We start from the raw sequence: 17,890 nt of genomic DNA, 5'->3' as shown, positions 1-17,890 counted from the left end.
TCAGACACGACTGGACTAAATGTCAAGGGGAACCTTTAGCCTTACCTAAAGAGAGCGGTAGGACTTTTTGTTCGTAAAACTGAAAGGCATCCTTCATCTCTTGCAACAATAAGATGAAAAGCCTCAAACAAATTCAAGGGCCACTAAGAGAGAATTAAAAGAAAATAGAAAGCTTTTTGAACTCAGAGATAAAAGAAAAAGATCATTAATTACATTGAAAGGAAGATGCAAGGGTTATATTAAACTGAAAGCATGTAGATGTATGCTTGCGCACACACAAATTATTGGTCTATGCTCTGCTTCATAGTGAAGCAGCAAAACCTCTTATGTGTACTTTAGGGTGGGCCTCTGTTTCTGTGTATATACATACATGCTCTTTTGTGTGTGCATCTTCTGATCCAACAGGGAAAGCAGAGACCGTGTACTTTCAGAACAGGTTCTTTTTTCTTTTTTCTTTATTCCAATTTTAGGGAGTATTTATCCCTTTTAGTTTTCAAGCATGCATGAGATGCATCTTTTCTGTTCCCCTTTGCTTACCCATGAATCACTGGAAGGGAATCATGTGAAGAACCCCTCTTGTCTAGTCAGAGTGGAAGACGAATGAAGTTTCCAGAACCCATGAACATAGCTGGTTGACCCACAAAAGTAGATCGTACCACCATACTAGGAAGAATATGCCTGATCCTGTTGGATTTCAGAAAATAAGTGGAGTTGGGATGGTTAGAATCTTGATGGGAGATCACAAGGGAGCCCCAAAACGGAACTGGGAAAGAATCCTGTTGGAAATCCAAGAGAGTTTCTGCTCTAGACTGGGTTTCCTGATCTGACTCAATATGAGGTGACTTCCTATGACTATCAAACTTTAAAATAGGGAGTCATTTTTAAAGAAGCTGGGTCCTCAACTGTGTGTCAGTATCTTTGTTCTTAGTACAACCCTTGACATTCTCCCCTCGTTTACAGAGTCCTCTGTTACAGATTGGGTTAGAGCTGAGGTAACTTGGTAGCTAAGAGACTCCACTATAATTAAGGCCACGTTTCTTCTTTTCCATTTCCTTCTTTTTGCAGTTCTATTTTCTTTGCAAGGTTGTTGTCCGGGATGAGGTGTCGCAAGTCGCTGTTAAATCTGGCTTAAGTTACATTGACGAGTTGACTCAGACTTGATGTGGGGGTTTCTAGGTGACTCGCAACTCGGACCCATTTATCCAAGTCATGTTTTGAGTCCCTATGGGCCCGAACCTGTCATCCACCTGCGCCATCGGCCTACCTGCTGCTGCTACCACTATTGCCTACCACTGCCGTCTTCAAAGGCAGCAACCCTGGCTTCTCTTCCAGGAACCGGGCTGTTGCCTCCTCCCACACATGCGCTGTCCAGCTAATAGGCTGGTACGTGCACAGAGACAGTAGGCCTGCTTCTGGGGTGGGCAGTGGGGGTGGTGGGGTTGGCAAGCCTGCTGTCTCTGCAAATGTGCTTGCCTATTGACTGGCTAGTGCACATGATGTCAAAGTCTTTTGGTCCAAGATCCGAGTCCCAAGCCTCAGGAGGGCTGGACAAAAGGACTCGAGACTTGGGCCTCAGGCCTCAGGCCTGAAGCCTCAAACTCAGGATCTTCTCCCAATATTTATCAATACATTCCTGGTTGTTGTAGAGATTACAAAATGGAACTTTGAACTCTTAGAAGTGCTATGAAAATGCTGTGTAATCATTCTTCTTACAATTACATAATAAAGACTACAATAAAACTATTAGCTCTTGGAATGTGAGGGTTCCTTCTGTCGAATGACCACAGTGTTTTGATTTTGGTTTTTCCAAATACAGTAATAATAATAATGTTTGCCATGAAATAATTCTTGCATTTATCACTTCAGCCACAAGAGTGTGCTAGTAATTCTTCTATCCTTCCTGCACTTCTAGATGGGTCCTATCAGCTTGCTTGTGATCGGAATAATTGCAGTCCACTGTATGGATATCCTGGTCAAGTGTGCCCACCACTTCTGCAAAAAGTAAGAGGAGGGAGAGGCTGTTGGTATTTCTCAAAGAAAATGGCTTCATCTGCCTTGTCAGGAGCACCCCCTGTCTGTCATAGCTCCATTCTTGGAATATAAGTTTAGCTACGTAGAATTCTTTTCTTTTGCACTAAACCTGTGTGGTTGGAAAAAGAATGGACAGTTTTGCCAAGTGCAAGCGTGGGAGCTCCAGAAGGCAGAGTGAGAGATGTCAGCTTGTCTTAAAACATCTCAATAATCCACACTCAGCTTGTCTTGACATTAGAAATTACCAGAGCTTAGGCAGGTTATGTTATTGGCCATGGTGGCTAGATAATTCTGGGAGTTGTAGTCTGAAGAGTAATTTTAATGAACTTTTGACCTAGCCAGCTCTTTGCTGGACCACACTATCTGACTGTGGTATGGGAAACTTGTGCCACGCTCAGATGTTGGACTGCATCTCCTCTGTCAGCCTCCATCATTGCCTTTCTTGGCTGTGGCTGGAGGTGATGTTCTAGTTAAGTTCCCCACCCAGGGTCTAGGTGTAGCTGCCCTCAGAGTGGCTGCTTACACATGTTGTGGTACTTGTTGGTGTAACAGTGTTAGAAGAATTTGGAACAGGTAAGAGCTTCTCGTTCAGTCTTACATGGGATACAAAAACTTGATACACCCATTTCTCTTCTGGGAGATGGAGACTTCATAGGGGCCACAATGTATGCCTGAACTTGGTTTGATCATGCACAGCAGCAGGTCACTCTCTGAATCATACCCCCCATTTCCAAGACACAGTACCTGTCCACCTCTTCCTCACTGACTCAATTCAGAGTTTTAGAACTCAGATACAGCCAGTATTAGATGCATGAAGGAGCCTCAACAAAGCAGAAGTACACCTGATGAATGCCCACTGCTCTCAGGTGTTCATCTATCTGGGTTTGCACCAGGGGGGATGCCTTTTTCGTATAGCATGAGAGGGCATGAGAAGCTTTCTGGCAGCTACAGTTTTCTAGAGCCACAAAGAAGCAGTGATTGCCGATCCCTCCAGGGTTTCAGCACCATCACAAACACAGGCATGTGCTTGCTTGCCTATGGGGCCCAAATGTGGGTGGGGACATGTGTGTGCGTGTAACCCTAAACTTGTCGCATGCCCGACAGCATTCCTGAGAATTCCTGCGTTCCTTTTCATGATTATGGGGGTGCTATAACTGTGCTGAACCAAATGCAGTAAGAGTGGCTTATACAACTTTTTACACGATCCATGAATGCTGCCAGGCATGTGGTGATACTGGGGCAGGCCTTGCATGTATTCTCCTAACCCACATCCAGCCCTACAGGCTGTTTCTAGTTGTGCTGCCACCTTGACTTAATCAATAGGTATCATATTTCCAGGTGCTTGTGCTGACTTCATCCCTGGGTCCAGCAAAAAAACATTTGGGATTTGGCATGCTGCAGCAGACAATCTGAAATGCACTGCCTCATACAAATTCCCTTGGCTGTGTGATGACCATTCCCCCCACCACAAAAAGTGTGGTATCATATGAAGCCCTTCAGCCACTCATACATCGTTCCCCTCCTGACCTATTCTTCTTTCCCCCCAAAACAGACATCAGAAGCCATTTGTGGATTATGGTGATGCAGTGATGCATGGGCTGGAAGCCAGCCCGATTGCATGGCTACGGAATCATTCCATCTGGGGAAGGTATCTGTCTTCTTTGTATTTATGGGCGTGTGGATATGGTTCTGTTGTAAGTGGTCTGTGGATACATAAGAGGGTAGATACATTTTAGGTCGTTTTTAAAAATGCAAGTGAGAAGATAGGATAAAGCTCCTGTTTCAATGGCCACATTTCTTAGATATTTGTGCAAAATTGGTGCACGTGGCATGGAATCTGCCTATCACTTTTCTGAATCTGACAAATGGTGCATTATGTTGTATGTTGCTGCTGTTCTGATATACAATGGTGCCTCGCATTATGATGTTAATTTGTTCCAGCGAAATCACTGTAGAACAAAAACGTCGTAATGCGAAAATAAAAAGCCCATTGTAACACATTGAAACCACTTCAGTGCGTTCCAATGGGCTGGAAACTCACCGTCCAGCGAAGATCCTCCATAGGGCAGCCATTTTCGGTGGCTGTCTTGCGAGGAATCCGTCCCAGAAAAGAGCGGGGAGCCATTTTATTTACCCGGTGGCCATTTTGAAACCGCCAATCAGCTGGAGGAAAATCGTCGTTTTGCGAAGAATCGGTTCCCAAAGCAGGGAACCGATCATCGCAAAGCGAAAAAAACTCATTCAGACCATCGTTTTGCGATCGCAATTGCGATTGCAAAAAGATTGTTGTGATGCGGTTTTGTCGTAATGCGGGTAATCGTAAAGCGAGGTACCACTGTACAGTATGTGTGTGTGTGCATGCGTGTGTTTCAAATCTGTAAAGCTTGGCTAAGGCTTTTGAGAATGTTGGGATATTAACTTGATCATCGTGAAAGCTGGGAAAAGGAACATCTTGCCTCCAACGTTTAAACCTTCAGCAAAGTTATTATTTGCTGTCTGTTTTGGAGAAAAGTCTGTCCAATTTTGCAGGCATTGCACAATGTTCTGAAGAACAGAACCACAGTTTGATAAGATGAGAGAATCCTTTTAAAAAAAATTAAACCTGATCATTAAAGAAAGAGCAATGACAAACATTATCTAATAATATCGAATTAAATGGAGCAGTGGACACCTCTCAGCATTTGAACCGGTTGTAGTCAATGAGTTATGACAGATGCAAGCAATGTTTACTCTCAAAACATGTTGTAAAAAACTTATAGCATGTCATAAAGGGTTCCATAACATCTTGATCGGGTCCAAATTGTGAAAGGTCCCTAACATTTTACAGAGTACTAGGATGTGGAAATCCCATCCAAGTAGGGAGATAGGTTTATGACCGTCTGGTTTTCCTTTCGTCCAGCAGGCAAGTGGCCTTCTATTCAGATAGACTTTCAACAGTTACACTGACTTGCTGTAAAACTGATGTTTGATGCAAGGCAGGTGCTACATCTAAAAAAAATGTGTTTAATTAGTGTACTGTATTGTACTGTAGTTTACAGTGTGGTATTTTTGGCCTGTGTTGATTTTATTCTAGGAGATCTCTCTTTTGCTGGCATGCTTTTATAGTTTTGCAACCATAAGCTCTTTTAGGTGGTTGTTTCATGGAAATAAGACTTCTGAAATTATTCCTGAACCAGAGTTAAAATATTTCAGGAAGGTAAAGTTGTTTTAACTATTCCTAATGAGTACATTGTTATTTTTCAGGTATTTAGTGGGTTTTTTCTTGATTGTTACTCAGCTGGGATTCTGCTGTGTATATTTTGTTTTCCTAGCTGACAATCTGAAACAGGTAAGATTCACAATACTTTGTGATGGTGTAAAGTTTAAATGCGCTGTTGGCAAGACTTTGGAACGTGTGAAGTTGTCTGGTTTAAGCATTTCTTTTACTGCTGTAAGCAGTAGGAGTCTGCGGAGAGAAAAAACCTTCCATCTGTTTTGTCTCGGATCAGAGTAAATTTAGAGTACAGTAGTTGCAGAGTACCTAATATTCTTCTGAGACATAGACAATATAAATATAAATAAACTAGTGAAGAGGTTATGTAATAATAATCACATGCTATAAAATGGGGAGGGACAGTTTCCCCTTCTGAACCCATTGGCACACATCTGCTGCCATGCCTGTAAATTTATTGCTGCACAACAGAGGAGAAACCCCACCCACCCAATTTGACTTTCTAGCAAACTGTGTGTGTGTGGGTGGGTGGGTGGTGTGTGTGTGTTTTTGAAGCTTACCTGTGTGCTTCTGATAGTGTGATTTGGCTATTTGGCTTAAAAGCAAGGCACCGATTCCCTGTCAACCTTGCCTTAATATTTTTAAAGACACCCCTTTGCCACAGTCATCTTGAATAACCTTGATAGGATGGTGGCAAATTTAGCAAAGTGTCACAAAAGCAGACAGGGTGCAATGTGGGAATGAAAGGATTATAATATTTTGTAGATGGTCTTATTTATTTATTTATTTATTTATTTATTTATTTATTTATTTATTTCATTTATATCCCGCCTATCTGGTCGGGTCAGGACCACTTTAGGCGGCCATGGTTGAAGACAGCTTGTATTGAATGGCTGCATCTGGAGCTAGTGAAGGGAGCTGTGATTTCTTGGAAAAGGGGATCTCTATGACATTGTTTCTCAGCATCCTAGTGAAGTCTTGTTTGGAGCAGCAGCCAACTTTCATGCCACAAGTGATTATAAGTTATGGTGATGATTGGGCAGTCAGCCCAAGCCCCACATAATATACTCCCCCCCCCCCAATTGCCTTGAACTTTCCACAATTTACAAGAGACTCTCAGATAAGATTATGTTAGGATAAGTTTATTGTCAAAGGACTATCCAGAAGTTTTATGATTCTATTTACATTCCACACAACTATCAAATGTTCTTGTCCAGTAATGGTACAGCAAAACATGATATAAACGAAAGATGTTTGTATAGGATATGTTAAATTTGTGTGGAAGCATGTTATATGTGCATCTCCTGAGATTCCCCCACACTCCTGCACACACTCCAATTTTTGAAAAAATGTTTTTGGGGAAAAAAATCTCAGACATTTTGCCACATTTAGAGGGGCACTCAAGGCCTTCCTGTGCCTCTCAACATTTATTTTGGTTGTTAGAGAGTGAAAGAGTTTTTTATAAAAACCTTTTTGTTAAAAAATGAGGATGGGGTTGTAGAACTGGGTGTGGGTCTCCACAGCCTAGAGACAGCACATTCAGCCCCTGGACTCCCTGGGGTTGCCCACACATGTGCTAAGTATGTATATACTGCTGAGAAAAGTGTTGCACGCTGGTAGCATGACTGAAGATCATTAATTGTGTGCAGACTCTACTCTGTTTGGCTGCTGGTTAAAACTAAGCATCAAAATGCCAGTAGAGAACTAATTGAGACCCACCCCTTCAGGCAGGCTTTTGACAATTGTGACTGAATCTCTAAATTAAAAAAATAGTTTTTAATGTTTACTTGCTTTTAATTATTCAATTGTATTTTCTCATGTAGTTTAATTTTTAAAATCGTTATCTTTTTATGTTTTAAATTTTGTTGTTTTTAATAGCGCGAGCCGCTTGAGTCCCCGGATCCGGAGAATGGCGGCATATAAATACAAAAACAAATAAATACTTTTCTTCAACCTTTTCTTGGTCCTTAGGTGATATCTGCTGCCAATGGTACGACCAACAACTGCAATTCTAATGAAACCTCACTATTGGCTCCAACCATGAGCTCTCAGTTATACATCCTGTGCCTGTTGCCCTTTGTGATATTACTAGTTTTCATCCAGAATCTCAAGATACTTTCCATTTTCTCCATGCTGGCCAACCTCCTCATGCTTACCAGTTTGATAATGATATACCAGTACATTGTCAGGGTACGTACAGAGATCCACATGGAATCGGCAAGATAGATTCCTTCTAGAATGTCTGTTTTGCATGTGCCATTTTGTAGTAGTCCCTGTTATTTGTTCGTAAGTTGTGGGAGATGATCCGAGGCCACTGTAGTACCAGTTAATGTAGCACCATCCAGTCACTCAGGATATGTTTAAGAAGACATGCTTCTGCCCTGACCAGGTTAACATGGAAGCAGCGAAAAGAAATATGAAAATGTTGTATCAGGAGTACGATAGGGTTGAGGACTATGTCATTAAACCAAAGCCTTTGGAGTGAAACGTGGGTTATGAGGAGGGATTTGGTGGAAGAAGGAAGAGGTTCCTGCCTGTTGAGGGAGCACCAGGACACTTTTGAAAGGATCAGATTAATGAGAATGGAAGAAGCAAAGGTCATCTGACAGGAGACTTGGAGTGACCATCTGAGCCCTGAAGAGCATTGGAGGCTATGAAAGGAAAGTTCCACTGGAAGTGGATAGAGTTTTAAGTGAGTTTTATATGGTCTGAAGGAGAGGAATGGATTATTCAGTCAGCAGAGTTCTCTTCTGTGTAGATGGGAGGTAAGCGTGACATGACAAGAGAGGAGAAGAAGATTGGAGCACAAAACAACCAAGGCATACTCTGGAGTGACAGAGAAAGAGCAGCCAGTGTAATGTGAGAAACAAAGCAGCCTGACTACCAAGTGGATCAGGCTGGTGGCGGACATAGAAGGAGAGAGAGAAAATGTTAGGTGCAGCTCCATGCGACCAAAGATAGAACAGGTCTGAGACAGATAATTTCTTAGGCTTTGTAAAGGAAATGCTCATAAAGTGCTGCATGAGCCCCTGATTGGTGTCTGCTCATTTCAGTTCATTTGTGTGGGAATTATAGACATGGGTGACTCCACAGATTGTACACATCCTGAAAGGAGCAAGCCCAGAGGGAAAGTGGCCAGGAAAGGAAAACAAAACTAGCTCATAAACCATGTACCTGAATGCAGAAGGTCCCCACTGTAGTCTCCATCAACAGTTGGAAGGGCAGGGCGAGACTTGGCTCTGAGGTGCTAAAAAAAAACACTGCCGCTCCTTGTAGACACCACTGAGCTAGATGGATCTGGCTTAGTATGTAAAGCAGCTTCCTATTAGAACTCTTCAAAGCAAGTGTTCTCCTCTTTTCCTCTTGAACCTAAACTCCCTTCTTCCTTGCTCTTTGCCAGGGCATTCCAGATCCCTCCAATCTGCCACTGGTGGCCCCATGGAAGACATTTCCACTGTTTTTTGGCACAGCCATCTTTGCTTTTGAAGGCATTGGTGTGGTAAGTTTTGTCTTGTATAAATGTTGAGCTTGTGTTCCTGGTGCCGCATGAGAACTGAATTGCATTTGGGCCTTGCCTACTGACTAAATAAAGTAAAACCAGCAATACTCTGCATGTTTTTTTTGTCTGAAACTTCCTTGCTGCCTCAGCCTTTGAGGAGCAACCATGCAACTTTTTGCAATGTGTTGATAAGCCGTGCCTCTTGGCGTAACAGTGTTCTTTCTTCTAATTGAAGACTTTTAGACTGATCTTTGCAAATTAAAATTCTTATCTGAAACTGGTGTAGTGCGGTAGTGTGGTTTGAGTGAGGGAACTTCTATGGATATCTTTGGGGGGGGGGTTAAGAGGTATATTGCTCAAGGGAAGTGGGATAAAAATTGGAAGTGTTTGACCTGTCCTCTCCTTCCTTCTCCTGCCATTTATTCTTTTGTCTCTCATTTAACTTTCACTTTTTAGTTCTACTTTTGTTTTCTGATTAATGCCAATTTGAGATGCAGTAGCTGGAGAAGCATTGCATCCAAGACCAGAAAAGCAGTGATGTAGTCTATTGGTTCCCCTTCATGGATTGCTGCCTTATCTGGCGAAGGGGCTTGAGTAATTCAGAGAAGCTATGGGCTATGCTGTGCAGGGACACCCAAGATGGACAGGTCATAGGGGAGAGTTCAGACTAAACTCGATCCACCTGAAGCAGGAACAGGCAAGCCACTCCAGTATCTTTGCCAACAAAACTCTATGGACAGAAACAAAAGGCTAAAAGATATTACATTGGAAGATGGGCCCCTCAGGTCAGAAGGCGTCCAACATGCTACTGAGGAAGAGCGGAGGAGAAGTAGAAGTAGCTCCATTGCTAATGAAGTAGTTGGGCCAAAGCCGAAAGGACGCTCAGCTGTGGATGTGCCTGGAAGTGAAAGGAAAGTCCAATGCTGCAAAGAAAAATACTGCATAGGAACCTGGAATGTAAGATCTATGAACCTTGGTAAGCTGGATGTGGTCAAATAGGAGATGGCAAAAGTATACATTATATGACACCAAAGAAAGATGTTCTTGTCATTATAGGAGACTGGAATGCTAAAGTAGGGAGTCAAGAGATAAAAGGAACAACAGGGAAATTTGGCCTTGGAGTTCAAAACGAAGCAGGGCAAAGGCTAATAGAGTTTTGTCAAGAGAACAAGCTGGTCATCACAAACACTCTTTTCCAACAACACAAGAAGTGACTCTACACATGGACATCATCAGATCGGCAATACTGAAATCAGCTTGATTATGTTCTCTGCAGTGAAAGATGGAGAAGCTCTATACAGTCAGCAAAAACAAGACCTGGAGCTGATTGTGGCTCTGATCATCAGCTACTCATAGCAAAATTCAAGCTTAAACTGAAGAAAGTAGGAAAAACCACTGGGCTAGTCAGTTACAATCTAAACAAAATCCCTTATGAATACACAGTGGAAGTGAAGAACAGATTTAAAGAACTAGATTTGGTGGACAGAGTGCTTGAACTATGGCTGGAGGCTCGTAACATTGTACAGGAGGCAGCAACAAAAACCATCCCAAAGAAAAGGAAATGCAAGAAAGCAAAGTGCTGTCCAACGAAGCCTTACAAATAGCAAAGAAGAGAAGGGAAAAAAATGCAAGGGAGGTAGGGAAAATAACAGAAAATGGAATTCAGACTTCCAAAGAATAGCAAGGAGAGAGACAAGAGGGCCTTCTTAAATGAACAGTGCAGAGAAATAGAGGAAAATAATAGAAAGGGAAAAACCAGAGATCTGTTCAAATAAATTGGAGATATTAAAGGAACATTTTGTGCAAAGATGGACATGATAAAGGACAAAAATAGTAGGGACCTCATAGAAGCAGAAGACATCAAGAAGCAGTGACAAGCATACACAGAGGAATTATACCAGAAAGATCTGGATGTCCTGGACAACCCAGATTAGTGTGGTTGCTGACACTGAGCCAGACATCCTGGAGAGTGAAGTCAAGCGGGCCTTAGAAAGCCTGGCTAACAGCAAGGCCAGTGGAGGTGATGGCATTCCAATGGAACTATTTAAAATCTTAAAAGATGATGCTGTTAAGGTGCTACACTCAATATGCCAGCAAGTTTGGAAAACTCAACAGTGGCCAGAGGATAGGAAAAGATCAGTCTACATCCCAATCCCAAAGAAAGGCAGTGCCAAAGAATGCTCCAACTACCGTACAATTGCACTCATTTCACACGCTAGCAAGGTTATGCTCAAAATCCTACAAGGCAGGCTTCAGCAGTATGTGGACTGAAAACTCCCAGAAGTACAAGCTGGGTTTCGAAGGGTCAGAGGAACTAGAGACCAGATTGCTAACATGCGCTGGATTATGGAGAAAGCCAGAGAGTTCCAGAACAACATCGACTTCTGCTTCATTGACTATGCAAAAGCCTTTGACTGTGTGGACCACAGCAAACTATGGCAAGTTCTTAAAGAAATGGGAGTGCCTGACCAGCTTATCTATCTCCTGAGAAATCTGTATGTAGGACAGGAAGCAACACTTAGAACTAGATATGGAATAACTGATTGGTTCAAAATTGGGAAAGGAGTACGACAGGGCTGTATATTGTCCCCCTGCTTATTTAGCTTATATGCAGAATACATCATGCGAAAGGCTGGACTGGATGAACCCCAAGCCGGAATCAAGACTGCCGGAAGAAATATCAACAACCTCCAATATGCAGATGATACCACTCTGATGGCAGAAAGTGAGGAGGAATTAAAGAACCTCTTAATGAGGGTGAAAGAGGAGAGCACAAAAAGTGGTCTGAAGCTCAACATCAAAGAAACTAAGATCAAGGTCACTGGTCCCATCACCTCCTGGGAAATAGAAGGAGGCGGTGACAGATTTTACTTTCTTGGGCTCCATGATCACTACAGATGGTGACAGCATCCACGAAATTGAAAGATGCCTGCTTCTTGGGAGGAAAGCAATTACAAACCTTGACAGCATCTTAAAAAGCAGAGACCTTACCTTGTCGACAAAGGTCCATATAGTTAAAGTTATTGTTTTTCCAGTAGCAATGTATGGAAGTGAGAGCTGGACCATAAAGAAGGCTGACCGCTGAAGAATGGATGCTTTTGAATTGTGGTGCTGGATGAGACTCTTGAGAGTCCCCTAGACTGCAAGGAGATAAAACCTATCCATTTTGAAGGAAATCAACCCTGAGTGCTCACTGGAAGGACAGATCCTGAAGCTGAGGCTCCAATACTTTGGCCATCTCATGAGAAGAGAAGACTCCTTGGAAAAGACCTTGATGGTAGGGAAAGTGCGAAGGCAAGAGAAGAAGGGGACAACAGAGGACGAGATGGTTGGACAGTGTCACCGAAGCAACCAACATGAATTTGACCCAACTCTGGGAGGCAGTGGAAGATAGGAGGGCCTGGCGTGCTCTTTTCCATGGGGTCACAGAGTCAGAACTTGAATTACCCTAGGCCCATTATGATCCTTTTTAATACATAAGACCAGAGCTTATTACTTTCTATACATACTGGGCCAGTTTAGCTGTCGTTTTAATCCTGAAATCTATGGGAATCTGTTACAAGTTCTGTTCCAGTGGAATGCAGCTCATTCGCTTCCCTTTGCAGCCATAATGAGTATCTTGTGTCTAACAGTAGGTGTTCGTAAGATTGTTTCCCTCATTTTTACAGTGCAAAGGTTCACACTGTAAACAGTTGCGTGCCTTTCTATTTCCAGCAAGCCGGGCGGCAAACGTTAAATTTATTTGGCAAGGAGTAAGATAACAAGAGGGACGTGGTGGCGCTGGGGGCTAAAACGCAGAAGCCTATGTGTTGCAGGGTCAGAAGACCAGCAGTCGTAAGATCGAATCCATGTGACGGAGTGACCTCCCATTGCTTTGTCCCAGTTCCTCGCCAACCTAGCAGTTTGAAAGCATGCAAATGCGAGTAGATAAATAGGTACCACCTTGGTGGGAAGGTAAAATGGCGTTCCCTAGTCACGCTGGCCATGTGACAACGGAAACTGTCTTCGTACAAGCGCTGGCTCTATGGCTTGAAAAATGGGATGAACACCGCCCCCTAGAGTCGGACACGACTGGACTAAAAGTGTCAAGGGGAACCTTTACCTTTACCCTAAGATAACAAGACAATAAGAAAGCAAACTTCGGATGTCTTTTTTAGAAGTGGGAGGCTAAACAATAATGGTCATGGCAGGAGAATGGTTTTAGCTGAGAAGGGCATTGAAAGCTGATTCATTAAGCATTGGTAGTTAAGGGGAAGGAACAGAAGAAGTAGAGGGAATGCTACCTAATTACTCTGCTACTTTAGCTGCTTGTCTTTAGCATGCCACTGTGCAAAGCTCAAAGTTCATCAAGATCTTGGAATGGTTACAGAACATCCTGCACATTTGGGTCATACTCTTTATAAGTAAGACGTACAGTGTGTTCTGTCATGGCTGATAAAAGTAGCACGTGCTGATGAGAAAGCATTAAAAGTTGCCTTTTGTTCTACTTTCTCTGTCAACAGCCGTAAAACCCACCCACCCCTATTTTTTTTCTTGCAAGTCAGTGCATGTGCAAACACTTATAAATTTCTATTAAGGTATGTTGGTGCTGTTCATTATCATTTTTTAAATCAGGGCAGCCCTCAAGAGCTCAAAGGTGACCTTCTACATCCCTGACTTTTTAAAAAAAAATACAAAAATTTGCTCAAATGTACTACACTTGTTTTAAACAGTCCCCTTGTGCCCTCTTGGGACAGATGGGGCAATGTTACCATGTTTGCCCACATCCCCAAGTGTTTTGGCACCAGAAGGACTATTTCAGTTTTTTTTATTTATTTATAAGAAACAGTTTGGAGTGTTGTGTTTTTTTAAAACAAGAAATATTTTGGAGTGTGTCTCTAGCTTTTAGCTGGTGAAAAAGAAGACCAAATTCTTTAAACGATTCTTTTTTTAGTAACTTCTTAAAACCTGGGAGGGAAGGTGCATGGCGAACATCTACTAGTAATTTATTCCAAAGATATGAGGCACAGATATATATGCTCCACTGTGCTATTTTTTTAAAAAAAAGTTTTTTTAATATAATTCTGTGGCAGAATTCACACATAGAGGTTAAGTTGAAGTGAAGAGCAAGGTCTTATCTTGAGTTAAATGCTGTGTTTTCTTCCCTTCGCTAAGGTGCTCCCTCTAGAAAACAAGATGAAGACCCCTCAGCACTTCCCCATCATTCTTTATGTGGGGATGGCAATTGTGACCATGGTCTACCTCAGCCTGGGAACGCTGGGATACTTACACTTTGGAGCTAACATTCGTCCCAGCATAACTCTCAGTCTGCCAAACTGTTGGTGAGTTTGGATAAGATGGCTTATTTCGATGCCGGGAGGTACTGAATGGAAATGGATGGATGCAAAGGGATAGGTCAGAACATGCCTGGGCCCTCCTGTGCTTGCTCTGTGGCAGACAGTTATTTGAGCGTGTCCTGTGTGCGTGCAGGGGTGGGCGGGTGGGGAACCTATGTTCAAGTGGTAAGGCTCTGTGAGAGTTTTCCTCATCCTTTGTAGGCCTCACCTTGTTCAATGGCTCACTTCTTTTCAGTCTTGTGAAAAACATAGGACAAAGTGCTGGGAAGGCACTGGTGTCACTTGGGAATATGTCTTTTTGGCTTCTGGCCAAAGCAGCTTTTAACAGTGCCTAGTGTCCGATGCCTATCATTACCATGTGCCACCTTGCTTTTGCAAATGACTTGCCTGCTCATATCAGACTGCCCTCACATCGCGTATCTAGCTGATCTCTTCCTTCTTGGTCATGATACTGATTAGGCAGAACTATTTAAAGCATCTGGTTTCACATGTGGGAATCACCAAGGGAGTGTCATCTGAAAGTTCAGTGTTAATGACAGGTTGCACCTAACATTTTGGATTTCAGTTTCTAGAAGTCCTTTAGAGCAGTGGTTCTTAACCTTTGTTACTCGGATGTTTTTGAACTGCAACTCCCAGAAACCCCAGCCAGCACAGTTGGTGGTGAAGGCTTCTAGGAGTTGCAGTCCAAAACTCCTGAATAACCCAAGGTTAAGAACCAGTGCTTTAGAGCACCAGTTCCCTACCTTGGGTAACTCCATGTGTTCTAGGACTGCAATTCCCAGAAGCCTTCACCACCAGCTGTGTGGCTAGGGTTTGTGGGAGTTGCAGTTCAAGAGCACCTGAATTACCAAAGGTTGGGAACCATTCAATTGCCTTACATGATTATGGAAGTGGCACTTCAGAAAAGTTACTTTTCAAACTCCAGGCAGTGCCATGCCAGTTACCGCGCCCAGAGTTTTCTTCCATTGCAGAGCGGGGAGCTGTTTGCTTGTAATGTTTATGGGGATGACTCTTAGCCCAGTTTGTTTATTAGGCTCTTGGGTCTCCCTTTCCCTTTGCTGCTTGATTGAATGTCATGAATCTCAGAGTGGCTATTGTCAAAAAAGGAAATTGCCAAATCAGAAAGGAGAACGAGACAGTGAGAGCAGGCTACATAAACAAGCTCCAGTGTATTTCTAAGGGCTTAAGCATCGGACTTCATAACGCACTATATTGTTAACCCAGTTGTCTGTAACGTCCTGTGTATCTAAAATAGTTGTGTCCCATGACATAATCTGATCTCCTTCATAGAAACAACTCTTAGCAATTCTTTCACAGCCAAATCTGCCTCAGAGACAGATCATCACCCCCACTGTGGCTTGCAATTTTAAGTAATTAACAGCAATTGATAGTCGCATTCCTGTGTTAATAATATAGTTCTACCTTGTGTATTGTCTAGATTTTCACCTGGTCTGAAGCGGCTATATGTATAAATGGCATGATGGCATAGCTTGAGTGTTCTGTGTGTCTGAGAAAGTGGGTTTTGACCCATTAAAGCTCACACAGAAACAAAGCTTTTGGTTTTGAAGGTGCCATCATTTTTTATTCTCCACTCTCAGTATTTATTGAATGGACTATCTTCTGAACAGGCAGATCTTTCCCCAGAAAAAATGAATGTGCTGTAGTGTTCAGGGGAAGGTTGCATTCAAATCAAGGCAATGTGTGTGAGTTTATTTGATTGTTGTGCAACTGTGCGAAGTTTTAAAATGAACATTGGCTTTCAGATGGAATTGACACTTAAGCTGCTCTTAGTTCCTGTGTGGTGGCGGGTTAATCCGCAGAAGCCTCTGTGCTGCAAGGTCAGAAGACCAGCAGTCTTAAGAGCGAATCCACGCGACGGAGTGAGCTCCTGTCGCTTGTCCCAGCTCCTGCCAACCTAGCGGTTCAAAAGCATGTAAAAATAGGAGTAGATAAATAGGTACCTCCACGGTGGGAAGGTAACAGCGTTCCGTGTCTAGTTGTGCTGGCCACGTGACCATGGAGGACTGTCTACAGACAAAAACACTAGCTCTACGGGTTGAAAACGGGGATTAGCAGCGCCCCCTAAAGTCAGACACGACTGGACAAATTGTCAAGAGGAACCTTTACCTTTACCTGTGTGCATAGAATATTAGAATTGCATCTTTCATCAGTGGTTGCCCTCTCATTAAGCACTTGTCAAAAAACTCATTCAGTTTCTTTTTAGCATCTGGCTACAATATGAACTACTGTAGTAAGCCCCACTCTAAAGTGTGGTTTGAAAGATGAGGATTATGGCACCCTCTAGTGGATGCTTTGCTTTCAAAGTGTTACCACTTTCCAAAGTGTTTTGAAGATGGAAGTGCAAAGCCTGAATTTAGTTTAACTGTGCACATTTTGGTGTGACGCTCATCTCACATTAATCAGATCCAATACAGGGACTTAGTTCACAGATGTATCAAAGCTGTATCGTTCATTAAATGGCAAGGAGCAATCAGATTCAGTTTATTTGTAAGTTCAAGACCAGCTTAATTGAACAAAAATGTTATCTACACACTTAGCATTTGGTCTCCAGGCCTAAAGAAAGTTTTCTGGCCCATTTCTGCCTAGTACAAAGCACACCTTTAGGCTGTGCCATTTAATCGTAAATACTAATAGGCAAACTCATATGACAGCACCTACCCCCCCCCCCCCAAGAACATGAGTCTGAAATATTCAAGCAAAAAACCCCACAAACCTGACATTTTCTGTTGCAGAGGTTCATCTTAGCAAAAGTTAAAAAGTTGGTGTCAGGGATGCTTCTTGCAGCTGAAGCACATTTGTTCCAGATTTAACTGTGTATAAGTAGTAAGTGAACACAACACTAAGATTCCCTTAGACCTGAAATGTACTTTAGTCTATGATACAGAAAGGTATGGCCCAGGGCAATAGGTTGAGGCAGCGTGAACCAGGAAGAGCCATCAAACAGTGCTGAGTTGGAGTCAGTTCTGTGCCTCCATTGCTACGCTTGCCCTGTTTGAGGATCTTCTATCTCCCATATCTTTTAAATGACATTCACGGTATATGGTGAACACAAAACCTTTTTAAAAGCACCAGGATTCTGGCTCATGAAACACTTTTTAATCTCTTGGGTTATTACTTGGCTGATGAACAAGAACTGCAGGAAGGAATCCTTGTATGATGTAACGCAACATTTCATGTCCCTCTCCACCCATTCTGGTATCTGTTTTGCTTTATTATTTGCCCCATTTTCCCAACAAGCTTGCATTGCAAAAGGTCAGAGAAGAACAATAGCGAAAGTAGAGCACAGGCGCAGTGCCCTTTCCTGGAATATGATAAACTGGATCAACACTTCTGGTTAAACCCACAAAATAGTGCTGTGATGCAGAACACTCCCTAGCATTAATTTGCATTCCTCTATCTCAATAGGAAGAATCACTGGGCATGTCCAGTGGCATCTCACACAAACACCTATGTGTTCTTTTCTCCTTAAAGATATGACCTCCTTAAGGCCCATTAGCTTTGGCTGCCTGCTACCAAAGCACGGTGGCTGAACAAGAGCAGAGAGGCTGTCATCACACCTGCAGTCAAATGTTTAAAACAGTTCACAGGAGCACTAATTAAATCACAACTAATCACCCATCTACAGAAAAAGACAAAAGCCCATCTCACAGCCATAAATACTCCACTCCCAAGTCAAGTACACCAGAGCACAGAGTGCTGTCCTCTGAAGATGCCGGCCACAGAGACTGGCGAAACGTTAGGAAAAACAACCTTCAGAACACGTCCCAACAGCCTGAAAAACCCACAACAACC

The 17,890-nt window shown here is 42.8% G+C and overlaps 1 protein-coding gene across 2 annotated transcripts in view; it reads left to right on the top strand.

Annotated features, from left to right (window-relative positions):
* Positions 1 to 17,890, top strand: part of LOC110087968 (proton-coupled amino acid transporter 1) — a 51,577-nt gene that overhangs the window by 15,955 nt on the left and 17,732 nt on the right. For both annotated transcript variants that reach the window (XM_072990043.2, XM_020809973.3), the window contains exons 4-9: positions 1,913 to 2,001; positions 3,584 to 3,679; positions 5,275 to 5,359; positions 7,214 to 7,432; positions 8,643 to 8,741; positions 13,896 to 14,062. In XM_072990043.2, the coding sequence (XP_072846144.2) occupies positions 1,913 to 2,001; positions 3,584 to 3,679; positions 5,275 to 5,359; positions 7,214 to 7,432; positions 8,643 to 8,741; positions 13,896 to 14,062 (755 nt within the window). The remainder of the gene's footprint in view (positions 1 to 1,912; positions 2,002 to 3,583; positions 3,680 to 5,274; positions 5,360 to 7,213; positions 7,433 to 8,642; positions 8,742 to 13,895; positions 14,063 to 17,890) is intronic.

Source organism: Pogona vitticeps, chromosome 2 (genome assembly GCF_051106095.1).
Source record: "Pogona vitticeps strain Pit_001003342236 chromosome 2, PviZW2.1, whole genome shotgun sequence".
NCBI classification, from domain to species: Eukaryota; Metazoa; Chordata; class Lepidosauria; order Squamata; family Agamidae; genus Pogona; species Pogona vitticeps.
The sequence above is the reverse complement of the archived record's forward strand: the minus strand, read 5'-3'. Positions and strand labels throughout refer to the sequence as shown.